At 45.4% G+C, this 16,890-nt stretch overlaps 1 protein-coding gene across 1 annotated transcript in view; it reads right to left on the bottom strand.

Annotated features, from left to right (window-relative positions):
• Positions 1-3,773, bottom strand: part of ARMH1 (armadillo like helical domain containing 1) — a 37,860-nt gene extending 34,087 nt beyond the window's left edge. Inside the window, exons 1-2 of the mRNA XM_058552210.1 lie at positions 3,342-3,773; positions 2,062-2,289 (exon numbers count right to left, since the gene is read on the bottom strand). Of these exons, the coding sequence (XP_058408193.1) occupies positions 2,062-2,267 (206 nt within the window). The 5' untranslated portion in view covers positions 2,268-2,289; positions 3,342-3,773. The remainder of the gene's footprint in view (positions 1-2,061; positions 2,290-3,341) is intronic.
• Between the last annotated feature and the right edge of the window lie 13,117 nt (positions 3,774-16,890).

Here is a 16,890-nt window from a genome sequence, read left to right as displayed (position 1 = left end):
CCTGTGTTCTAGGCCTGAGTCTGATTAATAATTTTGTCAATGACTTAACTGTAAGAAAGTGAGCTGTGTTTATTTAAGCCTTTAGTTTTTTTTTTTTTTTTTTTTTTTGTGAGGAGGACTAGCCCTGAGCTAACATCCGATGCCAATCCTCTCCTTTTTTCTTGAGGAAGACTGGCCCTGGGCTAACATCTGTGCCCATCTTCCTCTACTTTATATGGGACGCTGCCACAGCATGGCCTGACAAGCGGTGTGTTGGCGCACTTCTGGGATCCGAACCTGGAAACCCTGGGCTGCTGCAGCAGAGCATGCGCACTTAACCGCTGCGCCACCGGGCTGGCCCCTAAGCCTTTAGTTCTGCCTAGCTGCAGACTCTCTGGTTCATTCATTGCTTTATTCAACAGACAGGTATTAAGCACTCATTATGTGTCAGGCATTATGCTAGGTGTTAGAAATAAAGAAATGAGTAGAACAGATGCAATTCCTGCCCTCAGAGAGCTTATAGTCCAGTGGGGGAAGAGATATTAAGCAGGTAATAGCAATAAAATGTTATGACTATCGAGATAGAGGAAGTGCTATGAGTATATATAACAGGGAACCTAAGCTAGTCTGGGGCTCAGAAAAGGGCTTCCTGAGAAAGTGATGTTTGAACTGAGACCTGAATAATGGAGCAGGAATTAGTCAAACGAGGAGGAGGTATAGAGAAGGGGAGAGATTCAAGTAAAAAGAGAAATATATAATAAAAGGGTCTGAGATGAATCCATAGAGTCCTATGGGCACACAGAGCAGGACTATCCTTAAGTCCACCCATAACTCAAACTAGTGCTTCGATGGTGACCAATCTGTCTTCAGCCCCAGTCTGCCTGTGCTCCTGAGCACAGGCACCTCAAACACAACATACCCCAAACCAAACTCATCTACCCCAAACTCACTCCTATTCTCATATTCTCTTTCTACACCATGGCACCCCATTCACCTAGTTTCCTAGCCAGAAACGTGAGAGTCATTCCGTGGGATATAAGCAGAGATGGTAGTTGGCATAATAGGTATGGAACTCAGATTCCAGAGAGAAATTTTGGCAGGGGTATATATTTGAGAGTCCTTAAACTGGAGTGGTGTTGACATCATGACAACGGATTAGAGCACCCGGAGAATGTGAGAGTGAGCAGACGAGGGATGCGGATGGAGTCCCAAGAAACACCAACATTTAAGGGATGGCTGAAGAAGAGAATGAAGGGACAGAAAGAAAGGAGAAAACCAACAGAATTGGTATCAGAGAAACCAAGGGAAGAGTGGTGTTTTTTTTGTGATATGATTTATATGCACTTCTTTTTTTTCTTTCTTTTCTTTACTGAGGTATAATTGACATATGACAGTATATCAGTCCCAGGGAAGAGTGTTTTGAGCAGTGGGAATGGTTGATTGACAAATGCCACTGAGAGGTCATGTATAAGGACTGAGGTGTAGTCACTGGGTTTTGCAACCAGAAAATCATTGATAACCTTGGCAAGACCTGCATCAGTGGAGGAGAGGACAGAAGTCAGACTGCAGCCGGTGGAGGAGAAAAGGAAGGTGAGGAAGTGGAGACAGGGAAGGCCAACAATCTTTTCCAGAAACTTCATCATGAAAGGCAGGAGCTAGGTGGAATACAGACAGGGATTTAGTTAAAAATTTTAAGGTAGAAGAGATTTGAGCATACACAAATCTGATGAAAAAGCTGGTACTGAGGCATTAAGTGAAGGCTATCTGAGAGAACGAACCAAGTCCCTAAGGAGATGGGAGAGGAACAGTGCAGTACAGGTAGAGGATTAGCCCTAGACAGAAGGAATACCCACTTCAACTCTGATGGGACAAAAAGTGGTTAGGAGTGAGAATGAGGATATACTGACAGGTTGGGAAGATAGGAAGTTGAGGGAGTTCTTGACTTTGGGGATGATATTTTGATCACCAGATGTCCTGTTGTAAAATCTTAGAGAGAATCAAGAGAAGAGCTCCCTCCACAATCCTCGTTCCTCTTTGTCTTTTGCAGATTGCCTAATACTTTTTCTGTTCAGCAAAGGATACGTGAGTCTCAGCCAGGTGGTCAAGCGCACCAGGAACAAGCTGGCTCCCTGGGAAAACTCCTGCTCCAGTTCAGGGGCAGTCTTGCCTTGGTTGGTTTCAATGAAATTGTTGAGGATGTGGTTCCTTGCGACTTTGCCAGCATTGTCCCAATCTTGTAAAAAACTCAAGAGCCGGCTAATTGCTGCCTGCTCCTTTATGGAAGTCATGATCAGTCGGTCCTGAAGTTGGCTACGGAGGGAGGGAAAACAGACAGGTGACAAAAACATTTAGAACCATGCAAGTCCTCTAGGTTACTCAGTGGGTTTTGCTTTTCCAGCAGCAATCCAAGAGGTGAGGTGAGCCTGTCATCCATATGGGGATGTAGTGACATTTAAAATACACCTCTAGGACTGGTGACCTGTGCTCCAACAGGGAGGATCTAGCTGTGTTGTAAGGGAATTAAGAATATCAAGGTAGTAAACGTCTGCCTTACGTTTAAGAGCTAAAATGTTAGCTCTTCGGCTTCTCTGCTGATGCTAGCAACTACAAGGACCGGCTCTGAGATGAAGGTGCTTGCTAAAAACCTGGGCCTCTCTCACCCCTCACTTCATCCAGGGTTGGAGGTTTGGGGTCTTTAGAGACCAGGCCCCCTCTTATGCCAATCAGCCAAGGTAACTGCCCTTTCACCTCATACCTTGGGCTTTTATACTAACTCTCTTAAAAACAACTTTTAAAGAAAGTTAGTGGGAAGAAAAAGTTCCCATACCATAGTTGGATTAATGGGCTGTGGTTTGTAGCAGTCTGTGTCCTTGGGAGAGTGTTTTCAGTGGGGGAGGGAAGGTTTAAAATAAACCCGTTTTCCAAAAATAGTTGTGATTGAAAGTGTTATTATCCATAACAAATGTTAGTGCTGATGGGAAAGAGGCATGTGTGATTCCTTTGTCTAACAGACAAGTGAAAGTCATATTTCACATTATCATGGGGTTTTCTGTGATTTACAGAATATTTGTGAAACATTACTTGCAGGGGCTGTGATTGATATGGAGAGAACAGCTTGTGTGTAAGGGAAATGTGTATTTCACGCAGACTGTTCAACGTGAAATTTACAGTCCCATAAAGTGCTCCTACATCTTTGCCAGAGATCTAGTTACAAGGACTTTACAGTCTGAAACATCCTAAAATTGATTCTAAATTAATGTTTCCTCACATGTATTTGAGATATTGATGGGGCCCAGCTATCAGAATTTTATTAGGATGCAATAATCTGAGGCATGCTGAGACAGACAGACATACACACCAACCTCCACTATTCCCCAGAGGACCCTGGAGATGTGCTCCCAGGAAGGGCATCCACGTAGCCTTGGGGATGGAGACAACCACGAAATCCTGTCAGCCTTAACAGCCAGGTAAATAACTGTGGATCAACCTAAACACAAAAATGACCAAAACCCCTCATGGGATCAGGCATCAATCACTGAATGACATTATGGCCCTAAGTCTGCGAATAACTTTCAGAGGCCGTGGCCACCTTCAACAGCCAAACTCGCCTCAAGAAAATGGGGATGAGTGGCTGTTCTAGACCCCAAGGAGGAGACATTGAAACACCACCATTAGCTTTACCAGGCAGGAAAGCACCCTGTGCCCCTGCCCTGCCATGGATGGACTCTTTCTTGGACCAAAACGCAAAGTGCCATCAGAGATGCACTCAGCAATTCTAGGACACCAAATGTGAGAAACTTTCAGTTGGACGCTCCACGTTATGGCCCCTGGCGGTTTCTTTGGATCTCAGTCTCCCCTCGTCGTCTTCTTTTTTTAACAGGAAAAGAAAACCAACAAATGACAGCTTTAAAGGTCACAGTGATACAGCTATAAATCAGTAAATTGGTAGGGAAGGCCCATCACGTGGCACTCTACAAAGTGCTATGGGAGATGCGGAGATGAGTACGGCACTGCCAGGGCCCCGAGGAGCTCTGAATCTTGTGGTAGAGTGGAAGAACATGAGAATTGGAGTCAGGCTGTGTTCAAGGCCCAGCCCCCCCCCCCCCTTGCTATTTGCCATCCTCCAGTCTCATTCCAGTGGCAACCACTTTCAACTCTTTTGGCTATTTCTTCTGGTGTTTACCTCTATATTTCGAAATAATGAGTTTACACTACTTGCTATGGGCAGAATTGTGTTCCTCTCACCTCCCAAAATTCACATGTTGAAGTCCTAATCCCCAGCACTGCAGAATGTGACTGTATTTGGAGGTAGGATTTTTAAAGGGGTAATTAAGCTAAAATGAAGTCATTAGGGTGGGCCCTAATCCAATGTAACTGCTATCCTTATAAGAAGAGGTGACTAGGACACAGACACATTAAGAGGGAAGACCATGTGAAGACACCAGAAGGTGGCCATCTACAAGCCAAGGAGAACGGCCTCAGAAGAAGCCAACCCTGTGACACTTTGATCTCGGACACCTTGATCAGAGCCTCCAGAACTGGGAGATAATGAATTTCTGTTCTTTAAGCCCCCCAGTCTGTGGTACTTTGTCATGGAAGCCCTAGCAAACTAATACATTACTATTACTGGATTTATCAATGTTAGGCACTATTTATTTATTCTGGCAGTTGAGGAATTAGCTCTCTTGCATGACTCTAGCTCCCATTTTTTCTCCCCTTATCCTCACCATATAGTTTTCCACAATTTATAGTTAAATCAATAGTGTTTACATTATTGACCAAGTAAATAAACACTGTTCACACAAGCTGTAAACTACTATTACATTTTCTTTCTCTTACAAGTTGGTTTTACCTGGAGTTAATAATTGTTTCTTCAATTAGTTTAGTTTTCTAAGTACCTAAAGCTATTTTCTTCCAAATATTCCAAACATATGGCAATGATTTTTCCAAATGTTCAACCCCTAACTCATCAGTTCCGTCTTTTCCCTGGAGACCTCGGTCCCACAGACCTCTCTGTCTTTCTGCTGCCATTTGGACTCGTTGCTCACTAAGCCTGGTACACAAATGTTGTACTGGGATTTCCTTTTGCCAGTCTTCTCCAAAGACTGCCCTATTTCCTGGATCCACGACTTCCTCCTTCTTGGTTTACCCTCTAGTTTTGTTGAAGCACATTCTCCAGTAGCCTCCTAAGAAATGAAAATTATTTTCTGTGTGTGTCCTTGAAAGTCTGAGAGAACTTTGACCTCATGTTAGATTGGTTGGGTATATAATTCCATGTTAGAAATAAGCTTCCCTTAGATTGAGCTTCCCCAGTGTTGCTGTTGAGATGTCTGACATCATCTTGATTCTTGTGCCTTTGTCTGTGTCTTGTTTTTTCACTCTTGATGCTTTTTTTTTGCTGAGGAAGATTCGCCCTGAGCTAACATTTGATGCCAATCTTCCCCTTTTTTTGCTTGAGAAAGATTTGCCCTGAGCTAACATCCATGCCAGTCTTTCTCTATTTTGTATGTGGGTCGCTGCCACAGCATGGCTGACAAGTGGTGTAGGTCCGCACCTGGGATCCGAACCCATGAACCTGGGCCGCCAAAGCAGAGCATGCTGAACTTAACCACTATGCCATGGGGCCCCACTCTCAATGCTTTTAAAATCTTTTCTGAAATTGTATGATGATATGCCTTGGTGCAGGTCTTTTTTGTTTATTATACTAGGCCCTTGATGGGCTCTTTTAATCAGGTGCTGTGGCCTTCAGTTTTTGGAAATTTCTTCATCAGGCAACAACTAGTCTTTACATTGAGGAATTCAAAATGTCAGTCAGTGGAGGTTTCTTTTTCTTCCTGGGGTCCTCAAGGCCTCTGGAGACTTATCTACTTTCCCAGGGAGGGTGAGAGGGTGGGGGTGCTAAATGCCTGGCTGCTGGCATTCTGGGGTGGGGTGGGGCTGGGGCTGCCACAATGCAGTGTGGACCCTCCCTCCATCACTGTTTTCCACCCTCTAGCTCATCTCTGCCCTTCAAACTATGCCTGAGGTCCCTGAGTACGGAGGCCTCCAGAGATCCATTTCCTTCCTCCTGACGCATCAGGAGAGTTTAGAGTAGCTGTGTGGCTGCCGAGAGAACTCTGGGGTGGGGGCAAAGCACTCTGCATGCAGACTGCGGCCAGTCCCCTTATGTTAGCCCCGTACTTCATTCCTGGCCTTCAGTGGGGTGCTTCCAGCATTAAGCCTCTTGGAGGTTAAACTGGGTGAAATGACTTGCTTCTTATTGGTGATCTCCCCTGGTTGGCACTTAGTTTGTAATTTCTTAGGATGCTTCAAGCCAGGTAACATTCCACCCCCGCCTTCTACCTTCAAAATATTTGTTGAACTTTTCATCTGCTGTGGGGTCCTCTGAACTTCTGTGACTTAATACCTTTTTATATTTCTTTAGTGTTACGTCAGTGAAGTTTTGAGAGGTAGCAGGAGATAAAGGGCAGCAGTCACATTTAATGAAGAGTCTCCAGCCACTTACTATTTATTTTTACCTCAACTTTTCTTCAAAATAAGGTTTGATGAGGATTGTTAAAAAAAAAAAAAAGACTCATTAAATACAATTTTTTTTTTTTTTTTTTTTTTTTGGTGAGGAAGATCAGCCCTGAGCTAACATCCTTGCTAATCCTCCTCTTTTTGCTGAGGAAGACCGGCTCTGTGCTAACATCTATTGCCAATTCTCCTCCTTTTTTTCCCCAAAGCCCCAGTAGATAGTTGTACGTCATAGTTGCACATCCTTCTAGTTGCTGTATGTGGGACGCGGCCTCAGCATGGCCGGAGAAGCGGTGCGTCGGTGCGCGCCCGGGATCCAAACCTGGGCCACCAGTAGCGGAGTGTGCGCACTTAACCGCTAAGCCACAGGGCCGGCCCCTACATACAATTTTAAAAATAATTAAAAAGATGAAAACAGTGGGTACAGGAGAGAAATGTATCAATTTCAAGAGTCAGTTGCTGGGATAAATTCTGTATCTAAGCTTCTTGGCTACCAAAATAAAAGAGGAAAATGCTGTATGTCTTTCCTGGTGAAGGGAGGAGAGAAGGAACGATGGCAGGGAGAAGACACTCACATTTTTTGAGTGTTTATTATGAGCTGGTCACAGATCGTGATATATATTATATGCATTATTTGTTTTAATCCTCTTAAGATGCCAAGGAGGTAGTTATTATTATCCACAATTTCCAGATGAAAAAAACTAAAGTTTAAAAAGGTTTGCTCATTTATTGAAGGTCTTGCAGCTAAAAAGGGGTGGAAATGGAAATTGAACTCAGATTTGTGTATAACTCGAGTCTCGGTTCTCTGTTAAACCAAAAGCACGGCTTCTGCTCTCCCCTGTGCTCCAAATGTCACCAATAACCTCTTGAAAAATTTGCTGGCTAGCCTGCAGTCCCATCCTGCTTGGCCTCTCTGATGGACTGTGGGTGACTCTCCTTGTGAAGCTCCTTTCCTGACCTCGCTCTCTCCTGTTCTCCTCCTCACTCGGGATCCTCCTCAGACTCCTTCGCACGTCCTTTTCCTGTTCTCAGATCCCTTCTCGTGCTCTGTAATCTCCTGGGTGATCGCACTCGCTCCCATCACTTCATCTGTAGGCTTTATGATCCCAAATCCATATTCTCAGCCTGGGCGTCGCTCCTGAGGTCCAGATCCCTGTATGTGAATGACTAGTGGATGTCTTCCTTGGTATGTTTCACACACTCTTCAAATGAATAAGTCCCAAACTGAATTCATCAAGCCCTCACATCTGCTCCTTCCCCTGTGTGGATCCTATTTCTGTGACTGGGTTACCACTCTTCTAGTCATCCAAGAGCTATCTGACGTATTCCTCTCTCTCACCCTCCTTATCTGAACTGTTGCCACGTTCTGCCAATTATACCTCCTAAATCTCCCTCAGATCAGTCTATTTATCTTCATCTCTACTGCCACCATTTTATTTACCCCTCATCCCTCACACGGATTACTGCAACAGCCTCCTAACTGATCTTCAGATTTACCACATACTAATCTCCAGTGTGGTGAGATTTCAAAAAAATGCAAATCTGACAGATTTCCCTGTTTAAAACTCTTCAGTTCTTCCCCATTAAAATTAAGATAAAGTTTTAAACATCTCAGCCCAAAGAACTTCCATCTAAATTCTGCCACGACTGAAATCTGACTCACCCAGCCCCGACCCTGTCACTGCTTCCAGTGGGAATTAAGAGCAGGGTGCCAGCTTTCCCAGACCTCACACACCATTCTCTAAATTCTCCACTACTGTTTCTAAACCATCTCTTTTCCTCTGATCAGGCTTCCTGTCCTTCCCCTCCACCTTGCCTCAGAGCTCAAGTATTGGCCACTCCCTCACGCTCATCAATGACACAGCCACTTAAGTCTTCCTGTTTACCTAAGACCTGCTAGGCAATTTCGACATCGACAGCTTCCCTCTTTATAACCGGGGCGGCTAGCAGGGTCCTCGGCACATAGTGGGTGCTCAGCAGTGTTTAAACTGACATCCAACAGTGTGCTCACAATGAGCGCTTTAACTTCCTTAACTCCACACAGCAATTAATTAAATAGATGTCCTGAGTGCTGACTGCCAGCCAAGCACTGGGATCAGGATTGATTAACCTGACAAACATAGTCTTTGCCCTCAAGGTGCTTACAAACGGGCGGGGCAGAGAGAAGGGCAACCAGGTGATTTTAACGAAGAGTGAAATGTGCTCTGATGGGGTAAATCCCAGGACCTGTTGGAGCACATAGGAGAGGCACAACATCAAGACTCCAGTGACCTCCAACCTTCACCTCCAACCAACCCAGCATTCGCATTCATGATCCACCCCCTAAACTTTGTGAACCACTCCTTACCCTCCCCATCTCCTCCATCTGTTCTCAAGAGATCTACTCTTGGGCTTAACAAAAAAGTTATAGGCCATTAGGCAGTCCTCTTCATTCTTCCCATGTCATCTGTATCCACACTCATCCTTCTCTTTTCCTTCTTTACCCTTGACCAGAGCTCTCCATCCATCCATCCTACCTCCTTAGGGCCCTCACTCCATCCATTACTCCCTCCTCCCCTGTATCCTCAACTGCTCTCTTTAATTAGGCATTTTTCTTGTTAACTTACTTGTGGCCTATCCCAAAACAAAAATAAGCAAAAATGAAAACAAAAACCACTTACCTCAATCCCATATCCCCCTCTAGTCACCTCTCTGGTTTTCCCACTTCACAGTGTGGGAGATCAAGATTTGGCCACCCTGAAATCTATCTCTTTACCTTGGTTGTTTTCTCTAGGGACATTTGACCTCCCCCACTAACTGCCTAAAGAATTTGACATGGTGGCTCCTTTCTGGAACAGATCTATCATGATGGCTGTAAAGATAACGTAGGGTAAATGTTACAATAGGAAAGGCACCAACAAGCCCCTCTTATCAGAAGTTCTGTCTCTCTGGCCACATTCTCTGGATGACCCTGCGAAGAGTTGCCAGACAATCATTTACATTTATAAGGGAAATCTCCATTTGTAAAGGTATCTCCCTCTCTGTTTGGAGAAGAGAGGGGGATGAGCTCATTTCTAGTGACTTGTCAATGTGGAAGGTGAGGCCTTGAGCTACATAATAAACCTTACTCTTGTTTACTGTGCTTTAGTGGTAATCTCCTGTAACTGACTCCCTCCACCCCCAAAATCCTCCTTTGTCATTGGCTGAAAATGATATTTAAGACGAGAATTGTGTTGAGAAACGCAGTGTCCCTGCTTTCTTCCATGTATACATGTTATTAAACTTGGTATTATTTTCTCCTGCTAACCTGTCTTGTTGATTATTTGGCCAGCCAGAAGAACCTTAAGGGAAAGGGCAGAGGGAGATTCTCCCTCTTCCCCCGACAACAGCAAAGCTTTAAAAACAATCTACAAACTCTTTTCTGTTCTCCCATTGACCATTCTCTCCTCAGCCCACTGTAATTTGGCTTCTCCACCCTCCTCTTCACTTCCATCACTTTAGCCAGTGTCTCTAAGGACTTCCCAACTGCCCAGTTCAATGAGAATGTCTTAGTCCTTTGCTCACTTGTCCTGTTGCTGCAACAACTAACACCACTGACCATTCCTCCTACTCAGAATGCTCCCTTCCCTGATGCCTCCCTACCAGGACACCTTCTCTTGGTCAGCCTGCATCCCTGGCTGCTGCTTCCCTCTCCCTCATCTTTGAGTTTCCAGTGTCTGTCACATTGTATGTAAGTCCTCGGTAAGGTGCCTCAGACGTGACTAGGAGTCCCTCTGCCCCACCTCCAACCTCACTATCAGCAATTCCATTAAACATGAAATTCAACAAATAGTGAGAGTCAAGTATGTCTTATGCCTTGTGCTAGGCCTCTGGGGATAAATGTGAAAAAGACACAGCTCCTTCCCTCAAGGGCTACACGGTTTGGGGGTGGCATAGAGCCCTGTAAATAAGCAGTTTCAATTCTAATAGTGTGGTAAGGGCTCTGACAGGGTGAGCACAGGATACTTGGGGATGCGAGCAAGGGACATCTAACCCAGGCTCAGTTGGGGTGGTGGCTCTTATGAAAGGCTTTTCGGAGGAGATGCCATCCAGGCTGAAAGGTGATCTGCAGCTAACAAGGTGAAGAGGTGAGGACACTGCATTCCAGGTAGAAGGAATAAAATATGCAAAGATTCAGAGGTGAGGGGGCACGTGAGGCACATTTAAAGAATTGCAAGGCGGAGGCAATATGCGTAGCACTGACACAGACACTAGAGTTGAATGATCTTTCACCTCGAGGCTGTGTGACCTTATGCAAATTACTTAACCTCTCTAGGCTTCAGTTCTGCCTGTGAAGAGGTGATAATAATACCTCATAAGGGTCAAATTATCTAACATATAGAAAGCTCTCAACAAAGCTTAGCTTTTATTTTCATTGCTGAGATTGTTCAGAATGGCTGGAGCACAGTATGAGAATGGAAGCAGCAAGAGATGAGGCTGGGAAACTAGCAGAGGCCAGAGAATGAAGGGCCTTATATGCTCTACTGCAGCGTTTGCAATCTATCCTGAGGGCAATGTGAGGGTACATTTTGAGTCAAGAGTGACAAGAAGAGGGCCGGCCCCGGCCCCGTGGCTTAGCGGTTTAGTGCGCGCGCTCCGCTGGTGGCGGCCCGGCTCCGGATCCCGGGCGCGCACCGACGAACCACTTGTCTAGCCACGCTGAGGCCGCGTCCCACGTACAGCAACTAGAAGGATGTGCAACTATGACATACAACTATCTACTGGGGCTTTGGGGGGGAATAAATAAATAAATAAAATTATAAAAAAAAAAAAGAGTGACAAGAAGAGATTTTGTTCTAGAAATATCATCTTGACGGCAGTGTAGAAAGATGATGGGAAGGGGGCAAGAGTGGAGGTGAGGCACCAGTTAGAAGGCTGTTTTTGTAATCTTGGCAAGAGATGCTGATGATACTAGGGTTGGAGAGAATTTGAAGTAGAGGGGTAGGAATCAAGGAGGATGCCTGGATAACCTTGCTTCCTACTCCACAGAGAAAATAGGGTCTAACAAGTGTAATTCCCTTCTCTCCCTCCATCCCCAGCCTTGCCACGTGCACTAGAGGCTGTTCTTCTATCTTCAATTGTTCCATCTCCTCTTACTCCTCTTAAACACCTGCTCAATCTTTGCCAACCCAAATCAATACATCAATAAAGCCTTTCCCTCAAGCTTCTATGCTTCCTCCCTTTACTCCCAAATTTCTCCCTCTGGCCTACAGGATAAAGTCTAAACTCCATGTGGCATACAAGGCCCTTCAAAACTTGGTCCCAGCTTAACCTCATTTTGTCACTTCCACATTACAACAGACCTCAACTTCTCAACTCTCCAGGCCCTTCCAGGGCCCTCTGCATCTCAACGCTGCTCTGCCATCAGGAATGGCCAGCCTCCTTTTTGCACTTTGGCTAATTCCTCAAGACAGCTAGGGGCTCTTGGTTCTGTGGTCCCACCTGCGCAACCTCTTCCCCTACTATGCTGTAAAACTTAACCATCCCTCCCACTAGAGTGTGAGATCCTCAAGGGCAGGGGTTGGTCTTCCCTACCTCTGTGTCCCCAGGGCCTGGCATAATGCCTGGCACAAAACAGATATTTAATAAATGCTTGCTGGGTGAAGGAGTGATGAAATCAGCCAGCTCCTGTTTAGATGGTTATATCTGAATGTCCATGATATGTAGGTCCATAAAACTACCAACTTCCCAAAGCTGCCGTGTGCAGAGTGGCAGAATCTCCATCCAAGAAGGCCAGTATAAAGTCTATGAGGCATTTTGCAGCTATGACAGGAAATAGCAATGTCAGCAGCGGTGTCCTCTCTGGACACTAAGGACAGGGATTCAGTGCCATGAACGGTCAGTTAAATTGTAATGGGAGTGAACTGTTCTTCTGCAAACCATAATGTTCTTTAGCTGCAGCCAAATGGCGTTCAAGAAGAGGAGAAAATTTTTTGAAATGTCAAAGAAATTATTTCCAATTTGGTGCTCACAACCAGAGACTCTAATGATCAGTGGAAATGAGAAGCAAACAAATTAGCACTAATGGAAAATGGCTTTTGGAAAAGAGGATTTAATTCATAGTCAACTGATCACGGCATGCAGTAAAAGTCGGCTTCACCAGCTTGATCATAAGAACTGGAGCACACACAGAATGCCAGAGAAAAATATATGTATGCCATCATGCTTATTGGAATCTCTCTGTAAGTGGCAGCCAATTAAAATAGTCATTATTTTACCTTGGAGAGAAAATGGTCTGAAAAATCAAAGCACATGAAATTAAAATCCGGATTAGGAACCCTGGTCCAAATTGGTTTGTTTGTGGCCTTCTAACCTTGGCAAACTCTTCTGCAAGAACAACAAACCTACTTTGTCATCAGCCCAAAGTGGCCTCTTTGTTTTTAATTTCCTCTCCATCTTCAGAGGTGATTAATAAATCCGGACTCATCCATAAATCATTCCTATGGCAGCCAAATGGTTCTTCTTCAAGCAGGGAAATGAAAATCACAAAATCGCAAAAACCCCAGCTCTTGTACTAAGCCAAAGGTCCTTAGCAACAAGTGAGAAGAGGTATTACAAATCAAAAGGTCACTAGGTCTTGTTTCTAAATAAAATTTCTCAGCGGGCATTTTTTTCCCCCTTAAATCAAAAGACACATTTCTAAAAGCAAGAAGCCTCCAGGGTATGGGCTGCCAGCCTGGCTCACTGTCCCCAGATGGCCTCAGAGACAACAAGGCAGTCACTGTCTCCTGCTCCTGCAGGTTCCACCTGCAGAATGGACAGAGGCCTTCTCCCTGGGCTCCCTTCCAGACCCCTCACTCTCAACTCCCCATTGAGCAAGAGAGAGAAGGACAGAGGGAGGGAAAAGAGAGACAGAGAGAGAAAAAACATTCTCCTTCCAAACTTCAGGCCCAGCCAAGAGGGTGCCCTCACCTTTGCTTCCACCTCAGAGCACAGGCACTACAATTTGTCACTTCCTTCTCATAAACTCCCTTCCTTCTGCTCCCCACTCACACCCTCTTCACAGAGCCCTCCTGCCACCCATCACTTCCCTACAGACTCCATCTGCCCCATTTTTTCCCTACAGTTGCCTTTCCCTCCATCCTCTTCCATTAGACCATCTTTCCCCCATCTCCTTTCTGCAAAATCCTCTGCCTTCATCCTCTCCCCAGATCTACCCTCATTCTCTACCCACAGACCCCACTTTTCCTCTCCCCAGACTCACTTCTGTCCCCAGCTTCCCTCCATAGACCTGCCCTCATGCTCTCACCACAAAACATAACTCTCTAGGTCAACCATAATCTCTCTACCCACATTCTCCTCACCCCTTTATTGCTCGATGCTTCATCTTCCTTGATCTGACTTCCTACCTTTCCTCCCTTCCCAGCCTTTTTACTTTGCCCTCGAAAGCCTTCGTTCCTGATCAGGAAAGTCTCCTCCACCCTTACCTTCTCCACAGTTGCTCTGCCAACTTCCAGCCTGCCCCCAAAGCTGGCTCTACCCCAGGGCATCACTTCTGCATAGCCCTCTCTGGTGGAGGCTGCTTATACTCTTACACCCTAAGGATCTCAGGGTTGAGAGGGGTGCTAGTGTCTCCACACCAAAGCCCAACCCAGTTCCTCATTCCACCTTCTTTTTGTAAAAAATCTCTGCTACTTTGAGGGTCATGCCATTCAGCTGTATTAACCTGTGCCTCTCCTCATGCTGTCATCTACAGATTCCAGAACCACCTACTTTATTTATCAAGGACTTTGGTCTCTAGTTTATAAGCATCCTCTTTCCTTTTCCCTCCTCAAGTCCTGCCATCATCCAGGGGGATTTCAATGGCCATGTCAACACCTTGACTGTCTTCTGTACTCCACTGCAGCCACCGATGCCCATGGCCACACTGTGGACCTTGTCATCACCTGGAACTACTCAAACTTCATTACTCCACTTTCTGATCACAACTCTCTCATTCAACTATTTCTAAGATATGAGTCCTCTGACTTCATTGGGATGCCCAGGCCGTAACACTTTCACACTCTCCTATGCAATTTAGGTCCATAATCTCACCCTTTCACCGGGATCCTCAACTTCCTTGTCCTTTGTCCTTCTATTTCATCCACCTGATAAAACCCAAACCTGGATCAATTCAGTTAACCTCTCTGCATCCACCACTACACGGCTGAATATTGTTGGGGGGAAAAATACAAATACAACCATACAGACCGCTGCTGCTACAAATTAATGGTCCCCAACCTCATCAGCCCTTATAACTGCCCAGAATCTGTCTGATGCCTCAGCCATCTCGCTCCCACTCTCCACTGCAGCTATTTCAATCTTTCTCTGCTCTTCTCAAACCTTGCACACCGTCTCCAATCGCACTCTCACTGGCTAAGTCTCTATTTCATAGAGAAAATAGAAATCAAACAAGAATTCCATCAACTTCCTGCCACCAAAACTACGAACGTACTAATCTCACATGCTTCCTTTTTGTCACAGTGCAAATATCCCTCCACCTTTCTAAGTGAATTTCTCCATCAGTGCTTTGGATCTCCTCCCTTATTCTTTTTCTAGGGGTGCCACTCTCTCAGTTTTCTCTTTTTCTCTATAATTTTCTCTTTTTCTTTTGTTGGATACATGTCAACAGCATTTCTCCCATCTCCCATCTCCTATCTCCCATTAAAAACCGGTGTCTCCTTCCAGCTGTTGCCTTCTTTCTTCTCCTAAAGAGCCAAACTTCTTGAAAGTGTAGTGTACGTGCAGTCTTCACTTCCTCATCTTCCCAATCCACTTCTCAACTCACCATTTGACCTCTACTCCCCTCACTCCACTGAAACTGCATTTGCAAAGGTCACCATCAGCTTCCTTGTTTCTAAATCCTGTGGATTTTTTCAGACCTCATTTTACTGGATTAGTCATCAGCCTTCAACACTTTCCTCTCTTGGCTTCTGAAATACCACATTCTACTACTGATTATCTTACCATTCTGGACACTTCATCTCAATTATCTTGGCAGGTTCATTCTCCTTTGCCACATCCTCAGACTGGAGTGCTTCTCAGGGCTCTCTCCTAGGCCCTCTTCTCTTCTTGCTCTACACATACTCTCTGGGCAAGCCCAACAACTCAATCCACTGGTGTGGCTGCCATCTATAAGGCACTACAGACTACCATATTTCTATTTCCAGTTTAGACTTATCTGGCAAACTCCAGTCAGGGATATTCAGCTGCCTCCTGGACACCTCCACTTGGATGTCCCACTAGCACCTCAAATTCACCAGGCCTAGAACTTATCCTCTCCTAAAAACCCTGCTTCCTCTCCTATCTGTTTGCCCAAGCCAGGAATTTAGAAGTCATCTTTCACTTCTCCTACTTGCCCCACCAGGCACCAAGTCCAGTTCTTTTCAGTTCACAAGCGTCTAAGGAATCCATCCCCTCCTCTTCATTCCTGCTACCTCTTCATGCTTTAGGCCATCATAATCCTTCCTCATGACCCAAACAACTTCCTAAGTGGTCTCCCTCCTTCTCCCAATCCCCAATCCATTCTCTGCATTGATCTTTCTCAAACACAAATCTGATTGTTACTCCTTTGCTTAAAGCCCTGCAATGACTCCCCACTGTCCTCAGGATAAATTCCAAGTTCTTGTGCTCATTGGTGTAAAACGCATTGGAAAATTTTTACCATCAGTAAGATCTACTTATGAGCTCAAAGCTGAGCTTGGCATCAAAGTCCCTCCAGGATCTGGGCCTAACTGTTCTTCCAAGGTACTCTCACATCAGTATCTCCTTGGGGCAGAAGATGCTCATAATTCTGGTGCTCACCCCTGGGTTTCTCCTCTTTGAGCTCCTGCAAGGAGTTCTTTTCCCTCCATATCTCTACAAGTATTTCACAGCCCAGCTCAAGAGCCATCCCCCTGCCATAAATGTCCCTTCAATACTTTCTGAGCTCTTGAAATACTTAGGGCCTACTCTTCTGTAGTATTTATCCCTCGCACGGAATTAGAGTTGGTTCATGCATGGTTTCTCTGCCACTCCGTTTAAGACTTATGGAAGTCAGGGCCAAAAGCTTAATCCTCACTAAAGCCCACCTCCGTAATAGGTGCTCAGTAAATATTTGTTTAATGGAAGATCTTTTGTGTCCCCCACGAACAGAGCATTCTCTCAAGTCCTCCCCTGAAGACAACACTTCCCCATGCCTCCCACTCACCCCACCAGGCAGAATACGCCTCTACCTCCCGGGTGGAGGATGGGCCGGCACGCGCCCCCTAAACCGTCTTGTACGGTTTTCTACCTCCAGCCCTCGGAGCTGCGGCTGGTAGAGGACGGCAGAAGAAATCAGATGATCTAAGTCAAAGGGCACTGCCGTCCACCCCGTAGGAGAAAACACGGCTGGGAAGGGAGACCCTCCCCAACTCC

The sequence above is a fragment of the Diceros bicornis genome, chromosome 13, assembly GCF_020826845.1.
Source record: "Diceros bicornis minor isolate mBicDic1 chromosome 13, mDicBic1.mat.cur, whole genome shotgun sequence".
NCBI lineage: Eukaryota > Metazoa > Chordata > Mammalia > Perissodactyla > Rhinocerotidae > Diceros > Diceros bicornis.
The sequence above is the reverse complement of the archived record's forward strand: the minus strand, read 5'-3'. Positions and strand labels throughout refer to the sequence as shown.